At 36.0% G+C, this 19,627-nt stretch overlaps 2 protein-coding genes across 6 annotated transcripts in view; one reads left to right on the plus strand and one right to left on the minus strand.

Moving 5' to 3' along the window:
* Positions 1-19,627, minus strand: part of olf186-M (Ki-ras-induced actin-interacting protein-IP3R-interacting domain olf186-M) — a 96,744-nt gene that overhangs the window by 29,733 nt on the left and 47,384 nt on the right. For 3 of the 5 annotated variants that reach the window (XM_071688171.1, XM_071688168.1, XM_071688167.1), the window contains 5 exons: positions 13,717-13,802; positions 11,568-11,835; positions 8,943-9,122; positions 7,179-7,308; positions 5,796-5,892 (listed from right to left, as the gene is read on the minus strand). In XM_071688171.1, coding sequence (XP_071544272.1) covers positions 5,796-5,892; positions 7,179-7,308; positions 8,943-9,122; positions 11,568-11,835; positions 13,717-13,802 — 761 coding nt within the window. The remainder of the gene's footprint in view (positions 1-5,795; positions 5,893-7,178; positions 7,309-8,942; positions 9,123-11,567; positions 11,836-13,716; positions 13,803-19,627) is intronic. The other 2 variants (XM_071688172.1, XM_071688169.1) reach the window with 2 other exon arrangements.
* On the plus strand, positions 14,705-18,017 carry mRpS25 (mitochondrial ribosomal protein S25). The gene is made up of 3 exons (XM_071688182.1): positions 14,705-14,927; positions 16,147-16,251; positions 17,562-18,017. The coding sequence occupies exons 1-3, from the start codon at positions 14,841-14,843 to the stop codon at positions 17,877-17,879; spliced, it is 510 nt and encodes a 169-aa protein (XP_071544283.1). The 5' UTR covers positions 14,705-14,840; the 3' UTR covers positions 17,880-18,017.

A 19,627-nucleotide genomic window follows, 5' to 3' on the forward strand; every position in this document is an offset into this window, starting at 1 on the left:
ACATGCCTTTACCCTCTCTGTCAATACCCTCCCTTATAATTTCCGAGGAATACTCAAAAAACTTATACCTCTGTAATTTGAACTCACCTTTATCCCTTTGTACAATGGTACTATGCATGCATTCTGCCAATCCTCAGGCACTTCGCCATGAACCATACATACATTGAATATCCTTACCAACCAGTCAACAATACAATCACCCCCAAGAAAGAATTGATAAATCTAAAAAAATCTAGACATCAAGTTATCATTTTTGCTAACCAGTGGGACTGGGACTGGGGACATCAACTTCTGCAAAACTAAGTCTCACGAAAGGTACATGTTATATGCACCCTGATCAACCCCATGAATGGTGTTACTTGTACTATATAGACAACTAAGCAGGGATAGACAAAAAGCTAGATAAACAGATACATAGGTAGATAGATTTGACAGACAGATAGATAGAGATAGGTAGATGGATGGATTGAGAAATAGGCAAATATACAAATAGAGAGATACATACATACAAAGACAAATGGATAGACAGATCTAGGGATATACAAAAAGACAGACAGACAAAGAAAAAAAATATTTCAACTCCGTACTTAAAAACAGGAAGACAATGCATATCATAATCATGTAAATTTTGGACCAAAAGTGCCACTTTCCCTATTCAGAGTAGTATAGCACAAGCTATAGGTACTCAACCATTCAACTGACTGGTCATCCCACATTTTCTGAAGTTAAATATCCAACAATAAGCAACAATGAATTTCATGAATAATATGGCATGCTCATTTGACTAATCACATGAAACATTTAACAAATGCATGTGCCTACAAAAAGCAAGGTGGATTCCTCAGCAACAGAAAAGTAAGAGAAAAATGTAAGGAAAATAGTTAAAGGCTTTAGAAATCTCCAAAAGCCAATGATAATGTAAAGCAAGCTAGAGTGTGTAATAACCTATGTGTTCAGCAGGAGCTCTACGCACATGGGACAATATCTCAAACTTTCTTCACCATTGGACAACTTTCTATTTTTATTCATACTGCCTGCATTCACAGTTTCTTTGCACATCTTATTCCATTCATCCATAATCCAATCTATCACAAGGGAAATGTTTCATTAACCATTTCCCACAATTTTTTTGCTTAGTATCTAACCATAACCTCTGGTTTCTCTTTCTTTGCATATTTTGCAGAACAGTTCAGTGGTGAACACTCTCAATTTTAAAGAGAAACCTACAGGCTAAATTCCTTCTCTTTTCCATGGTTGCCAAATTCATAGCCACCACTTCCCTCTGTAACTCAGCTCTTTTACTGCAGGTACCACCTCTGTTGTCCATTGTGCTGCTACAAACAAGGTGATTAAACTAGAAGAGCATACACATTGTGAACACCTCCATGAACTCACATACTTCAACACAATTTTACTACTTTTCTCAAATTTCTTGGTTGATTTTATGTTATGGCCTTTGTTTGTTCTATCCCTGCATCTCTTGAAAAACTGGCCTAAACCTCCACAGTTGCAATTGGGTCATCCCTCACATTTCTCTCTTCAATGGTGGGCAAAATCAAGGCCTCTAGCCTTTCCCTGTAACTCAGTTCTCTCAATTCTGGTACCATCTTTGTTGCCATCCTCTGGGCATTCTATCTTAACTGTTTGTACTTCTTAAAATGCGGTGACCAAACGTGAGAAGCACATTCTAGTTTTGACCTTAAGTAGGACGTGATCAGTTTGATCATTTTCTTAACCATGTACTTGAATGCTATTCTACTAACTGCCAGCAGACATTATGTCTCCCATACTATTATATGAAGAAAGGACTTTGACAAGAGGGCAAGAAAGATGTCAAATTCCACCTGTCTCTTATACATAGATTCCTACGTATGTGTGTGTGTGTGTGTAAGTGGAGGTGGGAGGGATGGTAGCAAAAGAAGCAGACTTTGTATAGAAATACTAAAGTAAAAAAACACCAATAAACATCGAAGATAAATGATACCATTTAAAGAATAGATTCCCTAAAGAGAGTCCTATACACTACTTATCTTACTTTGTACGTTCCTCACCTTATGAAAGTGTTAAGCCATCTACAAACCTTAGAAACTATAATTATCATACAGTCACTCAAACACTCATCTCCTGTGGTAAAATCTAATTATAGTTAAAGTATGCTTGTGACCATGACATCATCAGCTCGAGCATGATTTTGCTAATGCTGTTAAACAGTAGTACTATAACATACGTGACCTGAGTGGACAATCTAAAATCAAAGTAAAGTTAGTTTAATCAGACCAAATCTCTACCGAGTCTGACATTTTCCTAATTTTCCTACTCATTCTACAAAAAAATGTAACGTACTCTATTCTGAAATCATAGGAGCCTAATGAGAGTAAAATATTGATATGTTTTCTTAATACTGTTAATTCTTCTAATTATTCCTCGATCTAACAATAAATTCGTTCCTTCTCCAGTTCACTTACATACCGTTTTTCTCACTTTACGTGAAAAAATCCACAATTTGCTTTTACTCTTGACTTTATCCTTCAAATCACTTCTCTACATATCTCGTATACAATGTTCATACAGAGAAATGGATGGGAGGAGAAGATCACATTAGTCAACTATATAATCTACTGAGATTCATAAGAAATGAGTAAGGCACCTAGAAAACTAGTAATACTTACTGGTACTTACGTGACTAGATGAGAAAATATTCAAGAATAATATGAGTATTTCAAGACTCCATTACTGATATGAGTTACCGATAGGAATACTTAACTCTCAGTAAATAAATAAATAAATAAATAAATAAATAAATATATATTTATTCATTTATCTATTCATTATACTTGATTGCCATTTCCCGTGTCAATATTCATTTATATATAATAAAAAAATTTACACTTCAATATATTCAAATTTTCTTTGATTGGTCCCTTATCCCTAGACATTTAAATTGTTAAGTTTTCAGAATAACCCTGATCTCATGTATGCTACAGACTTACAGAGAATGTCGCAATTAATTTCCTTTAAATTAAAAGGAACATACTAATACTCATTTCATTTGGAAGTTGCAGTTTATAAAACTCATCAGTTATACGTACCACAACCTCTTTCCTACACGAGTTGTTCATACAGTCTGATGTATCTCAATACCTCACCACAACCATGTAATCAAACCCAAAGCATCTTTTCATTTCATCAAAACTATACCCTAGTATGGATCCTACTCCAGCATACAAGCAAAAAGGTATTTCTTATAAATCATATCCTAACTATAATACAGTCTTCCTATCCCTACACCACTATGTACAATTAAAACTTCACTTTGCCATGCTGTCTATCAAACCTTCATATCATAATGAGCCATATGACACAATGTATCTTTTCATAAAATCTACCCTACATAATTTTCTCGCTATCAAAAACACTAATGTAAACCTCACATTTCCATATACGATATGAGTGCCTAACACTAACATGAACACCACTACATACTTCATACAACATTATCATTATCACTGTCAAGTTTTAATTAAATGAACAGCCTACAACAACCAGCACCATTTCTTCCTCTATGCCATATAACAAGCCATTTTGCATAATTAGTCCTGATCACACTAAAAGTAAAAAATCTAAAAAAATGTTTAAATGATTTCATTTGGTACCATCTTATTAGCTAATAAATTCTAATTACAGATTATGATAGGTGCCAATATATGGGGTTTTTAAACTCAGACAAATTAAATTAAAACATTTTTCTAGCTTTTAAGGCTGCTCTTAAATTTAAAGGCAAGATTTACAAATGCATCAAAATCATATGACACTAAATGTTTCTTCATACTATGTAATTGTTACATAATTTTACATTTAGAATTCATTTACGCGAGTCTGTGTTACTGAGCATGTTCTTCTCTTTGGACTGTCAGGTAGCGTGATCTTTTCAAGTGAAGGAGAGATGCTGGGGCTGAGCGAACTGACGATTGTGGTGACTGAGCTCTCAGGTAGTGGTAACGACGGCGATAACGGCGGCGGCCTCTAGGAGACAACCCGCCTCTCATCGTCGTCAATCCTGCAAGAGGGTCCCTCTTGCATACTCACACCTCCACATCACCCAAGCTAACCTAGTTACTTTTATTACTTCAAAATACACAGCATAAATGCATTGTGTCACTGATTGTGATCATGGGGATATTTAGAATGTAACAATAAAAGAATACAAAAATCTTACGTGTACTTTTAGCCCTTGGTCTGTGAATCATAAAAAGTGTTTAAAAATGTAACTCCAGCAGTTTTTCCCTACCTATCTATCTGTCTGTCTATATCTCTAATGCCTCTTCCCTTTGAGAGCCCCCTTGAGGGGGTGGCCACAGCGAAAGAATCTCTGTAACTGGTGAACTCTGATGTTTTATCTTAGCCTTTACTGCCTCACCCCTAACAGGCCAATGGCAGAGGGCAACTCTAACACAGTGTTTTCAGAGGCTTCTACCTAATGTTCCCACTATGTACTACCACCTAATGTGTCTACCTAATGTCCCTGCTTTTTCCTCAATTAATATATCCTTTACAACCCCAAAAAAACTCTGCTGTACTTTCTTGTCCATTGCTGGTTACAAGCATTACTGTGTCATCTTTGAGTAAAAAGAACAGTGCTAAAGTCCAATTCAGGCCCAATGGAAGCTGACAAAGCTTTATGGCAGCAATTTTGCTCTTCATATCTAATATAGTTAATAAGCCTAGGATACCAATCACCTAAATATGTATAGGACAGTCTCAAAAACTGACTACAATAAACTAGTCCCACCCAATTTTTTCAATACAAACGAAATAGTTACACGGGGTACAAAGTGATCATCTAAGGCTACTTGAAAATCAAAACATGAAATGGTGTGAGTAAAACTAAATTAAATATAGCCTGCACTATGAACATTTACAACAGACAAGAGAGAACACAGTGAGAAAGCTATGTAAGCAAAATGTCACCAAAACATATGCAGTTAGAATGTATTTGGAAATACATGACAGGACAATCATACACTGCAAGTACTTAAAGAAACAAAAAGTATCAGTAAGAGAAAGGTGATGCCAATCAGCTTCACTCTCCTGATAATTTTGCACTGTTCAAAGGAATGAGCTAAATTGCCTTCTTTGTTTTAGAAAAAGGAATGTAATTTGGAAACAGCTGAGACATTGATTATAGAAAGATAAAGTGGATGGGAAGAGGTAGAGGTGAGAAAAGAAAACAAAAGAATACAAAGAAATTGTCAGATTACTGAGGCTGCTGGGAAAGACAGAAGGAAGGAATGAACATATAATAACAGGATAAAGCACAATCAACATGTAAATTTTTGACTTTAGGAAAAACTTGGAAGATTTCTATTCAAAAAATGACTTCCAGCTCACAACCCATAAATTGAGACAGTAAACCAAGAAAATTTCAACAGGGCAACTTAACTCAGACTTAAACTTTATCATAATTAATAAAGACAGCACTTCAATAAATGCTGTACTACCACCAGCAAAAATACAGTAATACATGCTAAATGAAGTACAACAATAAATCATTATAATAAAACCAAATGTGAAAGACATATTTTCCATTAGAATTCTCTTCTTACTGACCTAACATATGGTGCTTTCCTAACACAGACTTAATTCTAATCATATTTCACTGTCTCTCTTTCTGAAAAAGGAAAAATAACACCTAATTCTAAACTTTCAATGAGAATAAGCAAAACTATAACAGTGTAAATTCTTTCTATTCATCCTTTGAAAACTGAAATATGATATGACAACCTAAACAAACATACCTAAAGGGTCTATGCCAGGCATCATCTCTGCTGTCTCCATCATCTCCGAGAGCTCATCTTCAGACCTCATAAACTCATCAATGTCATTGCCAGGGACCTGTGAGGTTGAAAAATACAAGCACTTAATGAAAATGCTATTGGTAAAAGTGGATGAAGAGAGACTAGGCAATCCTGTACATGTCATGAAAGATGGAACAGTAGATGCCCATACATCTCTTTTCATCCTTCTTTAGTGTTTTCTGCTACCTACTGGACTATACAGTCTGAAACTATTTCTTTTCCATATCATTCCCAAATTCAATCAACACATAATAATTACCATACGAAATACATGTTGAGATTCAAAAATCCATATTCCTTAAGACCAAGCACTGTTTGAATGTTGGAATCTTACTGATCTTGGATACACAAGCCCACAAATTGTGGTTTGAATACTGAGTACGGAAAAGCCACCTAACAAAAAAGTTGTTTGTTGCTACACAGTTCATAGAAAAATAATGTACAACACTGAGTTCTTAAAATAAATCAAACTGAAGCAGTTTATTTAGCTGTAGGTGATACAATTTCTACAGATTTCTCTTTTTCAGATATACTGAAGCACCTCCTGTCATATCATCAAACTGAACCATGCTTACATAGTAGCATGCATGTACAAATATGCAAGTCTAATTCTCCATATCTATCTACAGGTGACATTCTTTCAATATTATTCCACTCCTTTACTACAAACTATATCCATTCTTCCTTTTACTATCAAAGGCCAGAGGACTGATTGTAATGAATTCCTAAAACACAAAACTAAAATCACCAAGCAACAACCATGTTTAAGGTGACATTCTTTCAATATCATTCCACTCCTTTACTACAAACTATATCCAATACATTCTTCCTTTTACTATCAAAGGCCAAAGGACTGGTTGTAATGAATTCCTAAAACACAAAACTAAAATCACCAAGCAACAACTATGTTTAAGTCTCAAACACTTTCCTTCTAGGTACAATCATAACAACAGGCAGCAAAAACCTGTTGTAACCCATCTTAATTAATAACCAAGCAATAAACACTAACCATACACCATTACAGAATAATCTGAATAAATAATTAACTATTATATTCATCACAGCAACCAAGAGCAGGAACAATTAGCTTACAATTACATCTGATACAATGATGCCTAAGTCATGGCTAAATGTACTGATTCACAGAGAGAACATGCATCAAAGCTTAAATAGCGGTAGTGACTAACACTAGGTGCAAATCTCAAACTCCCCCCAAACTTTGTACCTGAAAAAACCTAAAAAGTAAGTGAGACACCACAAGTAATCCAGCAAGAACAACAACACTGAGTTAGAAGCATCATTACATCAACATGGGCACAGTACCTGTGAAGGTTTAAGAAACCTTTCTGGAATACGTGAAATCCCATCTTGCGGATGACCACCAAATCCTAAGCTGAGCAGCACCTCTACTGGGTCTGCCTGACGTGATTCCAGCAATGAATCAATGCTTGACCTGCCAAACAAATGAATCATTTAACAAAACATAACATAAAATCTATCTGTGGGGTGCTGAGAACAACTTTTTACTACTGAACTACTGAAAATCATAAAGTGTATTAACTCTCAAGAAAAAAATTAATGCAAGTTGAAAACAGTAATAACCAAACTTCTTTTCTCTTTCACCCTGTTCATTCCCAATAAAGCTCAGTCTTTTAGGCAACAGCATTACTTAGTGGAGACTCAACACCAGCCTTCAAATATTTCTCCTCAACTGTATTTTGTTTTGTCACTGCATCATGTGCCCGACCTGCAATTACTTCTTCATGTGCTCAGTTCACTCGTCATTACTGTCATACAAACAGCATCATAACCGGGTATGAGTACATTCTGAAACTGCACTTGCATTTTTCTCTCACTAATTTTACCTTCTTGTTTCTTATTCCTTTTCTTTTACTTGAACAATGAATATATTTCTTCAAATGCTCATGCTCTTGGTGTATGCATATGAAAACTCCCTGCTAATTATCATATATAAGAGTGATGCTTCCAGTTTTCTAGCTGCTGTATATGAACATGAGATCTTGTGTAAATTCTGTAATACCTCCCATTTCCCAGATGCTATATGTGAACATGAAATCTAGCACAGTCTGTGATAATTCCCATTACCTTGTATTTCTATGGCCTTGATTTTCCCACATTAGCTTTGAACCTCCCTCCAAGCCATACATGAACAAGAGATCATGTATAATCTGTAATGCTGACCCTTTCCAAGATGCTGTATATGAACGTGAGGTAATGAACATTAAAGCGAAAAATGAATTGCCTAGACCTATGCCAGTATGTTTCAGCAATTGAGCTTTTTTTTTCTGTTAAAAGCAATATAAACAAATCTCTCAAAATTCTCCCACTTATTCTAATGTATTTGTAATTCCATAACTCAATTTGTTGAACATACTAAATATTACTGCAATGTTTAACCTACCTTAGAAACCCCACATTACACATAAAACTGTCTCCCTCTAAGATACTGGGAGTACTGTTCTGTTGCAAAAAATTCTTTTTCTGGACAGTTCCTCCAATCACACAAAGGACTGATCTGTCCTTTTATCATGTACTGTTTCCAAATCTAGGGTCATTCTAGATCTACAACCTTATTAGAGAGAGTCAAGTACAAATCAGTCTGACTTATCAAGTCCCCCAGTTCGACCAGTAAACTTCACAAACTTGCCCCAAACCAAAGCACTGGTTTGCCTTCCCTCTCCTGTAGGTATTTCTCTGGCTTTTCCTTTTGAGAGTTCGCTGCTTGTGCGCACCTGCTATCAACTAGACCACATAATACTTAGAAAAACTATTGCATCACATGATTACTATGTGACAATTGGAAACTCAGGATGTGCCACTGTGATATCTGTTTGTTTCCCTAAACTATACAGTTTTGGAACTCTTTACTCCCTCATATTTTTCCTAACAGCTAAAGGTTGTTTTATGCAGAATGAAATATATTTTCCACTTCAAATCTTCGAATATTTACCTCTTTTCTTTTCTACCTCTGTCCTCTTCATATATCATAGTCACACAACAGAAAAAACAATTCAAGAATTGTAGGTACTAATGTCATGTAGTAATCATAACATAAGTTTTACGTACTTGCTCTGGAAGGAGAGGCCTGAAAGTTCGCTTTGGAATGATGACTGCTTCTCTCGGAGTGCAGCAAACTGAGATCGTCGTCCTTCCACACCCATTCTCTCAGCCTGCTGCTGTCCCTGTTGCTGTTCTTCTGGCTGTATCTGCTGAAGACTGTTCGCCACATCATTTAAAGTCAGTGGTCTGTTAAGGATGAATTCTATATCAGCATGATGTGAGCAGTATTCATTCTTGTTACTTATCTGACTCTAAGCCTATTAATCTAATGTCACTCTCCTTCCTTTCGAACCCAAGACAAAGCCTGCACTTCTTCACTTTCTCTATAATTTGCTTCTTCCTTACATCTGCAACGACTTAAATATCTTCTACACCACCTTGGGTTTGCCTTTACAAATAGTTATCATCCTTCAAGCAAGTCTGCTTTTTTCTTAAGCTTATAATACAATACATAATCCTTCCAAAAGCCCATACAACTCAGCATACTGTTCTTTACCTTTCCAACTACTTCCCTTTCACAGTACATTATACCAGTATTTATAAAAAAAAATCATAATTCTTCATTCTATCAACTTTCCTAATTTCAAATACCCTCCAAAACATTCATCTCTGCTAATCACATTACAAACTAGCTTTCTATCCCAAACCCATATTCTATTAGAATTAAACTATGTAAGCATCTACTGTATCATACAACCATCTTACATCTCCTGCACAATAAAGTCCATCACTAGTAACTCCATGAATTAAATGTCAGTGGTTATCAGACCAATTCTAAACTGTCCATCATACAAAGTCCGACCTGCTTCTCCTTTGAATCTTCTGTTTGTTAACCACTTCTTGGTCCATCTTCTTAGCTTTCCTTTCAAGTTTTGTACTCCTTCTTTAATCAACATAAATTCTAGTTTACTTAATCAAACATATTAGCAACATCAAAAATGAAAAAAGTCCATCTTCATGCCTTGGAAAATTGTTTCATGTATGTTTTTGTAATGTACTAAGAGTTGGATGGTTGACTCTGCATATAGTCATCCAATATAAATCCATACTGACCTTCATTGATTCTCAGAGTAACAGACTGGCTAACTCTCCCACTTGGCATTCAGGGTCTGCAGTCTTATTCAAGTACTTCACTCTAACACCAAATACGTCTGTATCTTCTGATAGCATATGGTCTTAGGTAATTACAGATGGTCTTAGGTCAATGGTGCTGTGCACCTACAACCATATGCCACTGACATACAGTCATAAGCAGTTAACTACACACCAGCTGTGGTTAACCTATGAACAACAGTGAGACACACAACCACCTCTGACTGGCATAAGACTGTAACTCTACCAATATGAACTGTCACTGACCTAAAACCATCTGTGATTGACTTCAGACCACCTGTGATTGACCAAATACACGTAAATGTTCCAGAGATTAACAATATTGCCTACATCATGATTACACATAATACTTTACGCAATAAACAATATGGAATTCCCAAGTGGGAAAAATATTACCATGCAAGAAACACATATGAAACGCTGAGTTATCATAGTCACTGTTAATCATTTTCTGATGTTTTTCTTAATTACTTTCGAGTACTTCTAGTTCATGTGACATCAGACCTACAATTCTACAACGTTTAATCAAAAGCTTAGATTCTCCTCTATGCACTGGTAACACATAATCCATTTCATGAATTTCTGCAGCATTGCTGTTTTCTAGGCTTTGTCTCAAATAAACATCAATGGACTTTCTATAAACTGATTTTGTCTTTTACAGGGATATATTTGGTATATGGTAAATTTTCTTTGAGCACGTTAATTGCTACATGTCATTTTCACCTACTTCACCATCTGCATTACCATTTTCATGACACTGCTTACACAGCCTGTAATCAGCATTCCTTTTTTCTGTTCTACACAACAAAAATTAGACTCAAGTATATTTTCTTGGGTTCATTTTCATATTTTTCTTCACCTTCAAAGGATTCAAAATCAAGATATTTTTTCGTTTCTTGTTTACACATAACACTGTTCTTTTTAATTCTTCTCCATACTACTCATAATTTCCTCTTCATTCATTTTCTGTATTCCTTATGTGATTTCTTCAATCATTATTTGCCACCATTTCTATCTTTAGGTATCTCTTCCTTTTCCCACCTATACAGAGAGAGAGATAGATAGATAGAGAGAGAGAGAGAGAGAGAGAGAGAGAGAGAGAGAAGAGAGAGAGAGAGAGAGAGAGAGAGAGAGAGAGAGAGAGAAATGGCCTTATTTGCTCACATCCACCCTCAAGCTGTCATGAATAATGCAACTAAACCAGAGCCCCCATTCACAACCAGGCCCCACACATCTTTCTATGATTTCTCCTGACTATTCCATATGCTTCTAGTTGTATTTCACACAATTCTTTTTTAGGTCTAATTACTTTGCTTCTGTAGTACATAGTTTTTTATTCCAGAATGTTTACTTTAATTCTTTCTATTTGCAACTAAACATAACTTATCAATCCGGCAGTAGAGAAGTAATCTGCCATACCTTCAAGACTCTATCAGAGAAATTATCTAAAACCCATTGATAAATTCACATCCAATTCAAATGAGAGAGGTGAAGACAGAAGCACAGTCTGGAACAAACCTGGCAGAAACTCCAGTGGCTCCATCTTGAAGCTGAAGGTTGTGCAAATGGCCACTTGTCCCAGAGGAGACTGCATCTTCTGTTGCACTCAAAGATCCAACAGACTGGGAAACCATTGATGCTGTAGCAGGAGTAGCAGCAGCAGCAGCAACAGCAGCAGCAGCAGCACCAGCTGAGGGAGCAGTTGCAGTTACTGAGGCATCTGCCCGGGTCAACAGAGTTGCACCAGCAGTGGTCACTGGGGGTCCTGAGCCACACATGAGACCCGCTGCAACACATCAAAGTTTCACTCAGCTGTGTGGGAGGAATTGGGCATTTGCAAGTAGAGGACAACAGGGGAGAACTACGAAGATCTCTAAGGATGGAGAACTAAGAAAAGAACTTGAGAGTCCTTTTAGGATACTGAGAAACAAAGGTGACTTTTAAGACAGAATGATGTGGGGAAATTTATAAAAAAAAAGATTAGGAAATTTTTAGAGGGAACTGGAGAACTCCAGATGGGATAAAGCTAAGAGAATTCTTCAGGCTGGGGAAAACTGTGTGATATCTACGTACAACAAGAACTTGGAGGTCTTTATGTATGAGAATTAGAAGTAACAGAAAATTAGAGGGATGTTCAAGGGCAACAGAAAAAAAGGATAATGGAAGAGCTTTATGTGAAGGAGAGAACTAAAGAGGTCATCTGCACAGATGAAGGTATGGTATCTTCAAGAAGGAGGAAGAGAAAAAAAGGACATTTACTGGAGCTTTAGAGGAATGAGAAGGAACACAGTAAAGTATCATAAAAGAGAACGAAGGCATTATACAAAGCATGCAGTGTTAAAAGAATAAACACAGTGCAATACAGTCACACAAGATGAATAAAGAACTCAGCATAGCATGGTACAAAAAGTCAATGAGCAGCTGTTTCATATTCTTCGAAACAAAATGAAACTTTGTAAGAGAGACGAGAGAAAGAAGCTTTATAAATAAGAAGACACTGTAGAATGATGTAAAATATTTAAGAAGAGAAAATTTGGGTGTTATAGAATAAAAAGAGAAAACTGCTGGGCATGGAAGAAATGAGGAGGAAAAACCAGAAATCATTTTGAGAATAAATGTTACAATGAAGACTTATACAATAACCAGAGTGCTCTAATGCATTTAATTATTAAGATACAGGATGTATAAAGTAGCCTCAGAAAAGGAAAAGAAGATGCACCAAAGTAGCATGGATGGAAAAAATACAAGGTCCCATAGAAGCATTTTGGGTTACCAAAGGAGAATCTACAGGAAGAACATTACAAAAGGGATCAAAGACAAGGTGGAGTATTATAGCATAAAAGTAGCAGCAACAGAAAAAAGGAGCTGGATGAATCTAGCAAGAGGAGGACTCTGGATAACCCTTATATCAACATGGTGGAACATCATATGACAAACACGAGACACAAAAGAGATTTCTCAAGAGATGAAACAAACTGTTGTATCACATTAATGCACAAAACAAAGGAGCATTATAAAGGAGAAAACATTAAGATGTATGAAAATACATTAGAAAGAGGACACAAAAAGGAGGAATTTATATGAGAACAAAAAAACACTGTGTAGCAAAGACAAAACATTAGTGTGCCATGAGAGATAAGGTACCATCAAACACTATAAAAAGAATTAGATACAAAATACAAAAAAGGTATGTATATGTCGAAGTTTGACGTAAGACACAGAGTGAATCATTACAAATGAACAGGCAGTTGAACAAATGAACTGACAAAATCAGATGACACTGCTACAAATGTACCAAAATGGGACACTTAAGACTTTATACATACATAAAAGGATGCATAGAAAGAGTAAAGGCAGTCATCCATTACCAAAATAGGCAAACACAATGACCTCAGGCTAAAGTTTCAGCGCCTTACATTCCTTATTCACTTCAGGTTCGCACAGATGGCTTTGAACGGAGAAATATTCATTCTAGTCCTAACATATCATACCTCTTGGTCCATGGTTATTCTCATACTTTTAACGGTAGTATGACATGGCACTCCCTCAAGCAATTTACTCTGTAATGGGGAGTTACATGTGTGTACATGCTGAGAGAGAAATTAATATGATTACCTGTTACTTACTATGACTTTTGAATATTTTTCAAATGAATATGGGAGCTCACCTTCTGCCCCTAAATTGAGCATGTCCTCTGTAATGTCCTCGCCACCCATGTATATGCCGCCCCATGCTTCTGTCTCATCTTCCACACTGAAAGAAACATCCAATATATTATTTTTCTTTGTGTGTGTCACAATCAATAAGGTTTTGAGGAATAATAGTTGGGGGGAGTCTTTCCTGAAATACTAATACAGAAAGTCTAACCTAAAGAATCCTCATTATTGAAAATTATTGCCCATAAGTATATGATATATATATATATATATATATATATATATATATATATCAAATCTCCCGCGGGATTTTTTTTTCAATGTATGCCACATACATATATTAGCTAACTAAATAGCGGCTAGATTTTGAGATGACTTTCGAAGATGAAGTTGAAATAAAGATAATACATCAAAAAATATCTTTTTTCTTACAGTTACATTTAACATAAATAATAATGGAGGAAAATCGAGCGGTTTAGTTACACCTTATTTTGATGCCAAGTCTACCCTGTACACAACGACTTTTAACATTCCGCAATAACTTCAAGGGAATAGAAATTATAAATAAAATATTCTAAATTTAAGGTTGTCCAACAAAATAACAGAAATACAGCCATGAAAGTCGCGTCCAAGAATCCTTTTTCCGATTGGAAATCCCATGTCAAAAACGCCTTAGGACAATCCGCACAACTGTAAACTTATGAAAAGAATATGCAAAGTTTTTATTAATTAATGTTTCTCAAACAAATCATCTCTCCCATGCTGAAATAAAAATGTCTGAAATAATAAGCGGCACATGAGCAAATCCCATGTTAACAACGCCTTAGGACAATCCACACCACTGTAAACTTATGAAAATGATAGGCAAAGTTCTTGTTAATTAATGTTTCTCAAACAAAGCATCTCTCCCATGCTGAAATGAAAATGTCGTGAAATAATAATAAGCGGGAAATGCGCGCACATCGCCAGCACGCATGGCGCTGCGCAGTTTTCCCCGGCCTCAGTTTGTTTACAGTCTCAGCTGCGAGAGGACGTGGGTTGTCATACACGCTCGACCCCAACTGTTTTGCAACCCTCACAAACGCAGAATTAAAACCGTACGCTGATTTAAATCAATCGGGAATTAAATAATAAGATGCCGTTCATGAAAGGAAGAGCACCAATCCGGCGGACGCTGCAATACCTGGAATCCTCTCGCCTCGTCCTTAAAGACAGAGTAAAGGTATAGCCAGCCCAATGTAAACCTTTCCCCCCATGCAAAAATCTATGGGAGGTTCTCGACACTGTATTTAGTCAGGGAGACACTATTAACGGACTTACAGGGAACAGTATAAGTGGTGTGGTTAATGTATTAGAAGAAAGAGGTTTGGAAATCGAAAGACCTCATGGAAAACCTTAACTTCCCTTAGTTGCCCAGATTCGCCATGAATTTCAGGGTTATATTGTAGTTTTCTGGTTGATATTGTAGTTTGGCAACATGGTTAGCCACATAGGCATGCAATGGGCTCTAAAGAAACAGTATTTGTGTCTAAACAAAAGCACACAATGCCTATCAACTGCAACATCTAAACTCAGACCATAACACACGTATATTATTCACACAAAATTCAAAATAAGGTAAATATCGGCTACAAGGTCGATGATGAAGTCTTCATAAGGTGTCTAGTGATTTCTAAATGATCATCCATTTTCAAATTAAATCATCCCCACTTTCCCTTAACTTCACAGCCCTTGACAAAAACATTAATATTTATCATAATATAATCAAAAGGAGTGGAATGACATAAAGATTAGCCATTCCACCAGTTTTTCCTAAACTGTTACGTAACTTTAGAAAAAACATTTGGGGAGAATCTTCAGTTGATATAAAAAAACAAAAATGCTCCCAAATCACCTCTTGCCGTGTAAATCACTTAACTTCGTAATCCATTCATCTGCTATTCACCTAGCTTTGTACGTCAGGTGATGGAGCTCAACTTAAATTTTACGTAGGTCGGGAGGGAATGCACATTAATTGACATTCAAGAAATTTTGAGAAGCACTACGCAGTGTGGAACATTTTTCCTTTTGTCTAATAATAGATAAATGATTGGGAGAGGCTGTAAAGAGCAGGGAAAGTTTGAGGCTGATTAGTGTAAAATCCAGTGATATGTAGAAATCAATAGAACCCGAAGAAATCGTGACCTAATTACCCCCAGCAGCTGAGATTTATGGCAGAAGTATGCTGGTATTAATGTGGTGTGCTGGAGGGGACGTCATGAAATGTCTGCTATACTTGGAAGGCTATGTGGTGATATCACCAACCACTCGGTATATCATCTGCCATGTTTACGTGCATTGCCAGTTAGTGCATTGCTGAAATTGTGGGTGTATACAGCATATGTTACTTTGTTAATGATAATGTATTAGGATTTAGTCAATATGGTTTGTTACTATTGCAGGTGGTGACAGTGAATTACAACCCAATCGCAGATCATCATAAGGGTGCGAGAGATTTTGTATTTTGGCACCTTCCTCAACTACAGTATAAAAATCCCAATGTACAGGTAGGTATAATGCTAAATGTAGTATTCATGCTAGCATATTCTTGCATGTGGATATTGAAATACACATGCTGATTTGATTTATATCTGTTTTAGAGAGTATTAAATGCGATGAAATGTATGAACTTATGCTGTAATCTGTTCTTTAGTTTATGTGGGAACAGCCTGCAATTTTAGGAAGAATTATCCTGTATAAGTTACTTGTAATATGCAGTTGTATTTAGTATTTAATACCATATAAATCAATGGCGAGCGCTGTTGAAACACAATAAACATGATAGTTTCTCAATGTATTAGTTTGGTTTAAGATGTTAAATAATGGTAAGTAATGGTTTGTACGTGCTACTGTACTTGGGCAGTGTGAGGCTTTCACACCATACCAGATCAGCCATTTCATGAGTAACCAAACCTTTTTCTTTTTGATTTATTTACACAATAGAGATGCCAGTGTGTTAATTTTCACATATGTAGTGCTTTAAGATCTCTCTGAATTTCGAGTTGTATATTATACCTTGCTTTTTAAAAATGTACGTTACTTTTAATTGTGTATTTTTATAGTATGTGTAGGGTTGATTTTTGCCACTCAAGACAAATTATATATCTTATCAGCATGTCAATTTTGCTTGGTTTGTGTTTCATTATTTGATTGTATACGAACTATTATTTGATTGTATTCACCTGCCTTTAAACAGTCGTATCTGTTACTTCTTGTCAAATAAATAAGGCAAGTGTTATAGCAGTCAGTACTTTCAAGTAAAATGTATATGGGTTCCACCTTCCCCCATGGAATTTACGGTTCTTGAATGGGTAAACCATTGTGTCGTCAGTGTTACCATAAGTGAAATTTTGGGTGCTTGCACACTTTGCAGTTAATATGGTATTATATTGTAATTCAATTGGCATTTTTATAATAGCAATTCAAAGATGGTTTTGTACATTATGTTGTCCAGTAGCTACACTGTAGCTTTGGCTGTGAAGACATATATATATTGATCACTGCCACTTCTAAGGGGAGTAAACATTTTCCTGTTTCTCATTTTTTAAGTGAGTTTTGAAATATGTGAATCATCTCACTGTACACGAAAATGCAGACAAGATGTTGCTTTTATATGTAAATTAAATGTCATTTATGTATGTAAAAATGTAAAGGGTGAAAGTGGAGCTAAGGTATATAATACAAAACGTACAAGTTGAGTGTGGGCATATGCACATTTCTGGCAGTTATTTACATGCCTTATTTAATGGTACTTCAAGATTTCTCTCTCCAGATAGAATAATTTTAATCTTTAATTAATTTTCTTTTACTTCTTCAGATTGCTACTTTCAAAAACTTAACTCCAACGCCATTTCTGCGGATATTCTTCGAGAATGGTGAAGATGTCTTAGTGGATGTGGACTCGAAACCTTGTCCAGACATTCATGACCATATTAAGAAGGTCTTCTGTAAACCTGACAGCCAGCTTGAAGAGGAAGCCATAGAACGTAAAAGCCTGGATAACCCAGCTAATTTTGGATGGGGATGTGATAGGCAATGCATCTGTGAGATACCAGGACAGGTTCCTTGTCCTGGAGTAGTTCCACTGCCCAAAATTATGCGTGGCAAATATAAATTTGGATTAGAGGTAGATTAAGTTTTAACATTTACCCCATATGTGAATCTATACTTAAAATGTGGGAAACAGTGGTCTCAAAAAAAATTGTTTATAATTTACTAACTTGCCTATTTTTACTTGTATATAGGATTGCGTTGAAAATAAACATAAATATCAGTCTGTGTTTTTTTAAAATCATGTTAGCTGTTACTTGTTTTTTCCCATTATTTGGTGAAAATAAGAGAATTTTTTATGTTTAATTTCTATGCCAAAAAATATCAGCACAACAACGACCAGGTACCCTGCACACACCCAATGGGTTATATAATAAGTGTTTATGCATAAGGTGGTGTGCTGGACAACACCTGCCTAAGGTTACACTGTGAGTGAAGTCACCTTAGGTTAGGCTGTATCATTAGGAGGACACTTGGAAAACTAATCGCTCCAAAGGAGTTGCATTTCCTTGCTAGTGAAGTAGTGCAGCCCTTGGGAAGACAAGCTAAGTAACACCAGGACTCTCTTAGAAATTGGTCCGGGGGTAATTATAACAAAATATGCAGTGTTAAGACACTGCGTATATACACGACTGAGAGATGGAAAACATGATCATAAAACAATGTCCCCACAATAAATATATATAGTAATCACATTTCATACTCATATAAACTTCCCTTATGCATATCCCATCCTTTTTTTCTTACCTTTTAAGGTTCTCCTTAAACTTTTGTTCCACAAGCATAAATCATAATTCTGATCCCATATTACAACCTGTCCATGTGTGACAGAACAGGAAGGACATTTGGATCAGCTGATTCGTATGTTAAAGATTTGCCTGTAACATTAAAACAACTAAATTCCTCAAACACCATGAAAGATATGTTAGTTATCAAGACGGAAAAGTATAACATAGTTACTGCATTAATCTACAAGCCACTAGAAATAAGAACTTAAAGATGTATAATGTAGAAAGATTAGAGGAACACAGAATCCTACCAAAATAACTTTGGAAACCCAGCTCCAAACATTATTTTACTAAATGATTTCATCCTACTACTTACTCAAGGTGGAATTGACTATGAAACATCACTGTGGCCAAAATTCTCAATGTACAATGGATGAGTACGATAAACAGCAGCACAAAAGGGACCTATAGAGACTAAGAGACTTTCTGACATGTCCGTTAGTCTCTGGAGATAAGGGAATTTTTTTTGTATTGACTGACATGGCACAGGCAAAACATTCCCCAGTCATGGCCATCTCAGGTGATTAAAACAATAATAATAAAAAAAAAATCAGGGCTCTTCCATTGTTTATAGATCTGACTTAAAGGAAGAAAGGTTATATGAAGAGGGACATAAACAGGATAAAGATTACAACACTCCACAGAAAGATAGTAGTGACGACCTCATACTTTGGGCCACATGACTCCTGACACGATCCCTGTGATAAGCTGTACTGAAACAGGTGGACCCAATCCCTCGTCCATTTTCTTACACAAAAAGAACACAACATTACGTACCTATGACTGATTACTACATCAAGAAGGAAGATTTGAGAAAACAACAACAGTAAAATAAAATTAGCATTCAACTCATTTCAAATCCAATGGTAATGAGGTTAATTGCACTCCCTATCTACACATAAAGAGGACTTATTTTAGCAGTGTGGAACTTCTTCATATCCTAAGGTTATGCTTTCACTACCATCATTGGTATGCCATAAACAGCCAGCCGTTTCATGCCACACACTGCCAGCTATTTGACGGCAAAGACTGGACACTGTTAACC

Source organism: Panulirus ornatus, chromosome 45 (assembly GCF_036320965.1).
Source record: "Panulirus ornatus isolate Po-2019 chromosome 45, ASM3632096v1, whole genome shotgun sequence".
In the NCBI taxonomy this organism is placed as follows: domain Eukaryota; kingdom Metazoa; phylum Arthropoda; class Malacostraca; order Decapoda; family Palinuridae; genus Panulirus; species Panulirus ornatus.

Bases quoted from the DNA above. Each gene is read 5' to 3' on its own strand.
- mRpS25 (XM_071688182.1), top strand. From the start codon at position 14,841: ATGCCGTTCATGAAAGGAAGAGCACCAATCCGGCGGACGCTGCAATAC. The intron at 14,928-16,146 runs GTATAGCCAGCC...TTACTATTGCAG, and splicing joins TCCTTAAAGACAGAGTAAAG to GTGGTGACAGTGAATTACAA. The intron at 16,252-17,561 runs GTAGGTATAATG...TTACTTCTTCAG, and splicing joins ATAAAAATCCCAATGTACAG to ATTGCTACTTTCAAAAACTT.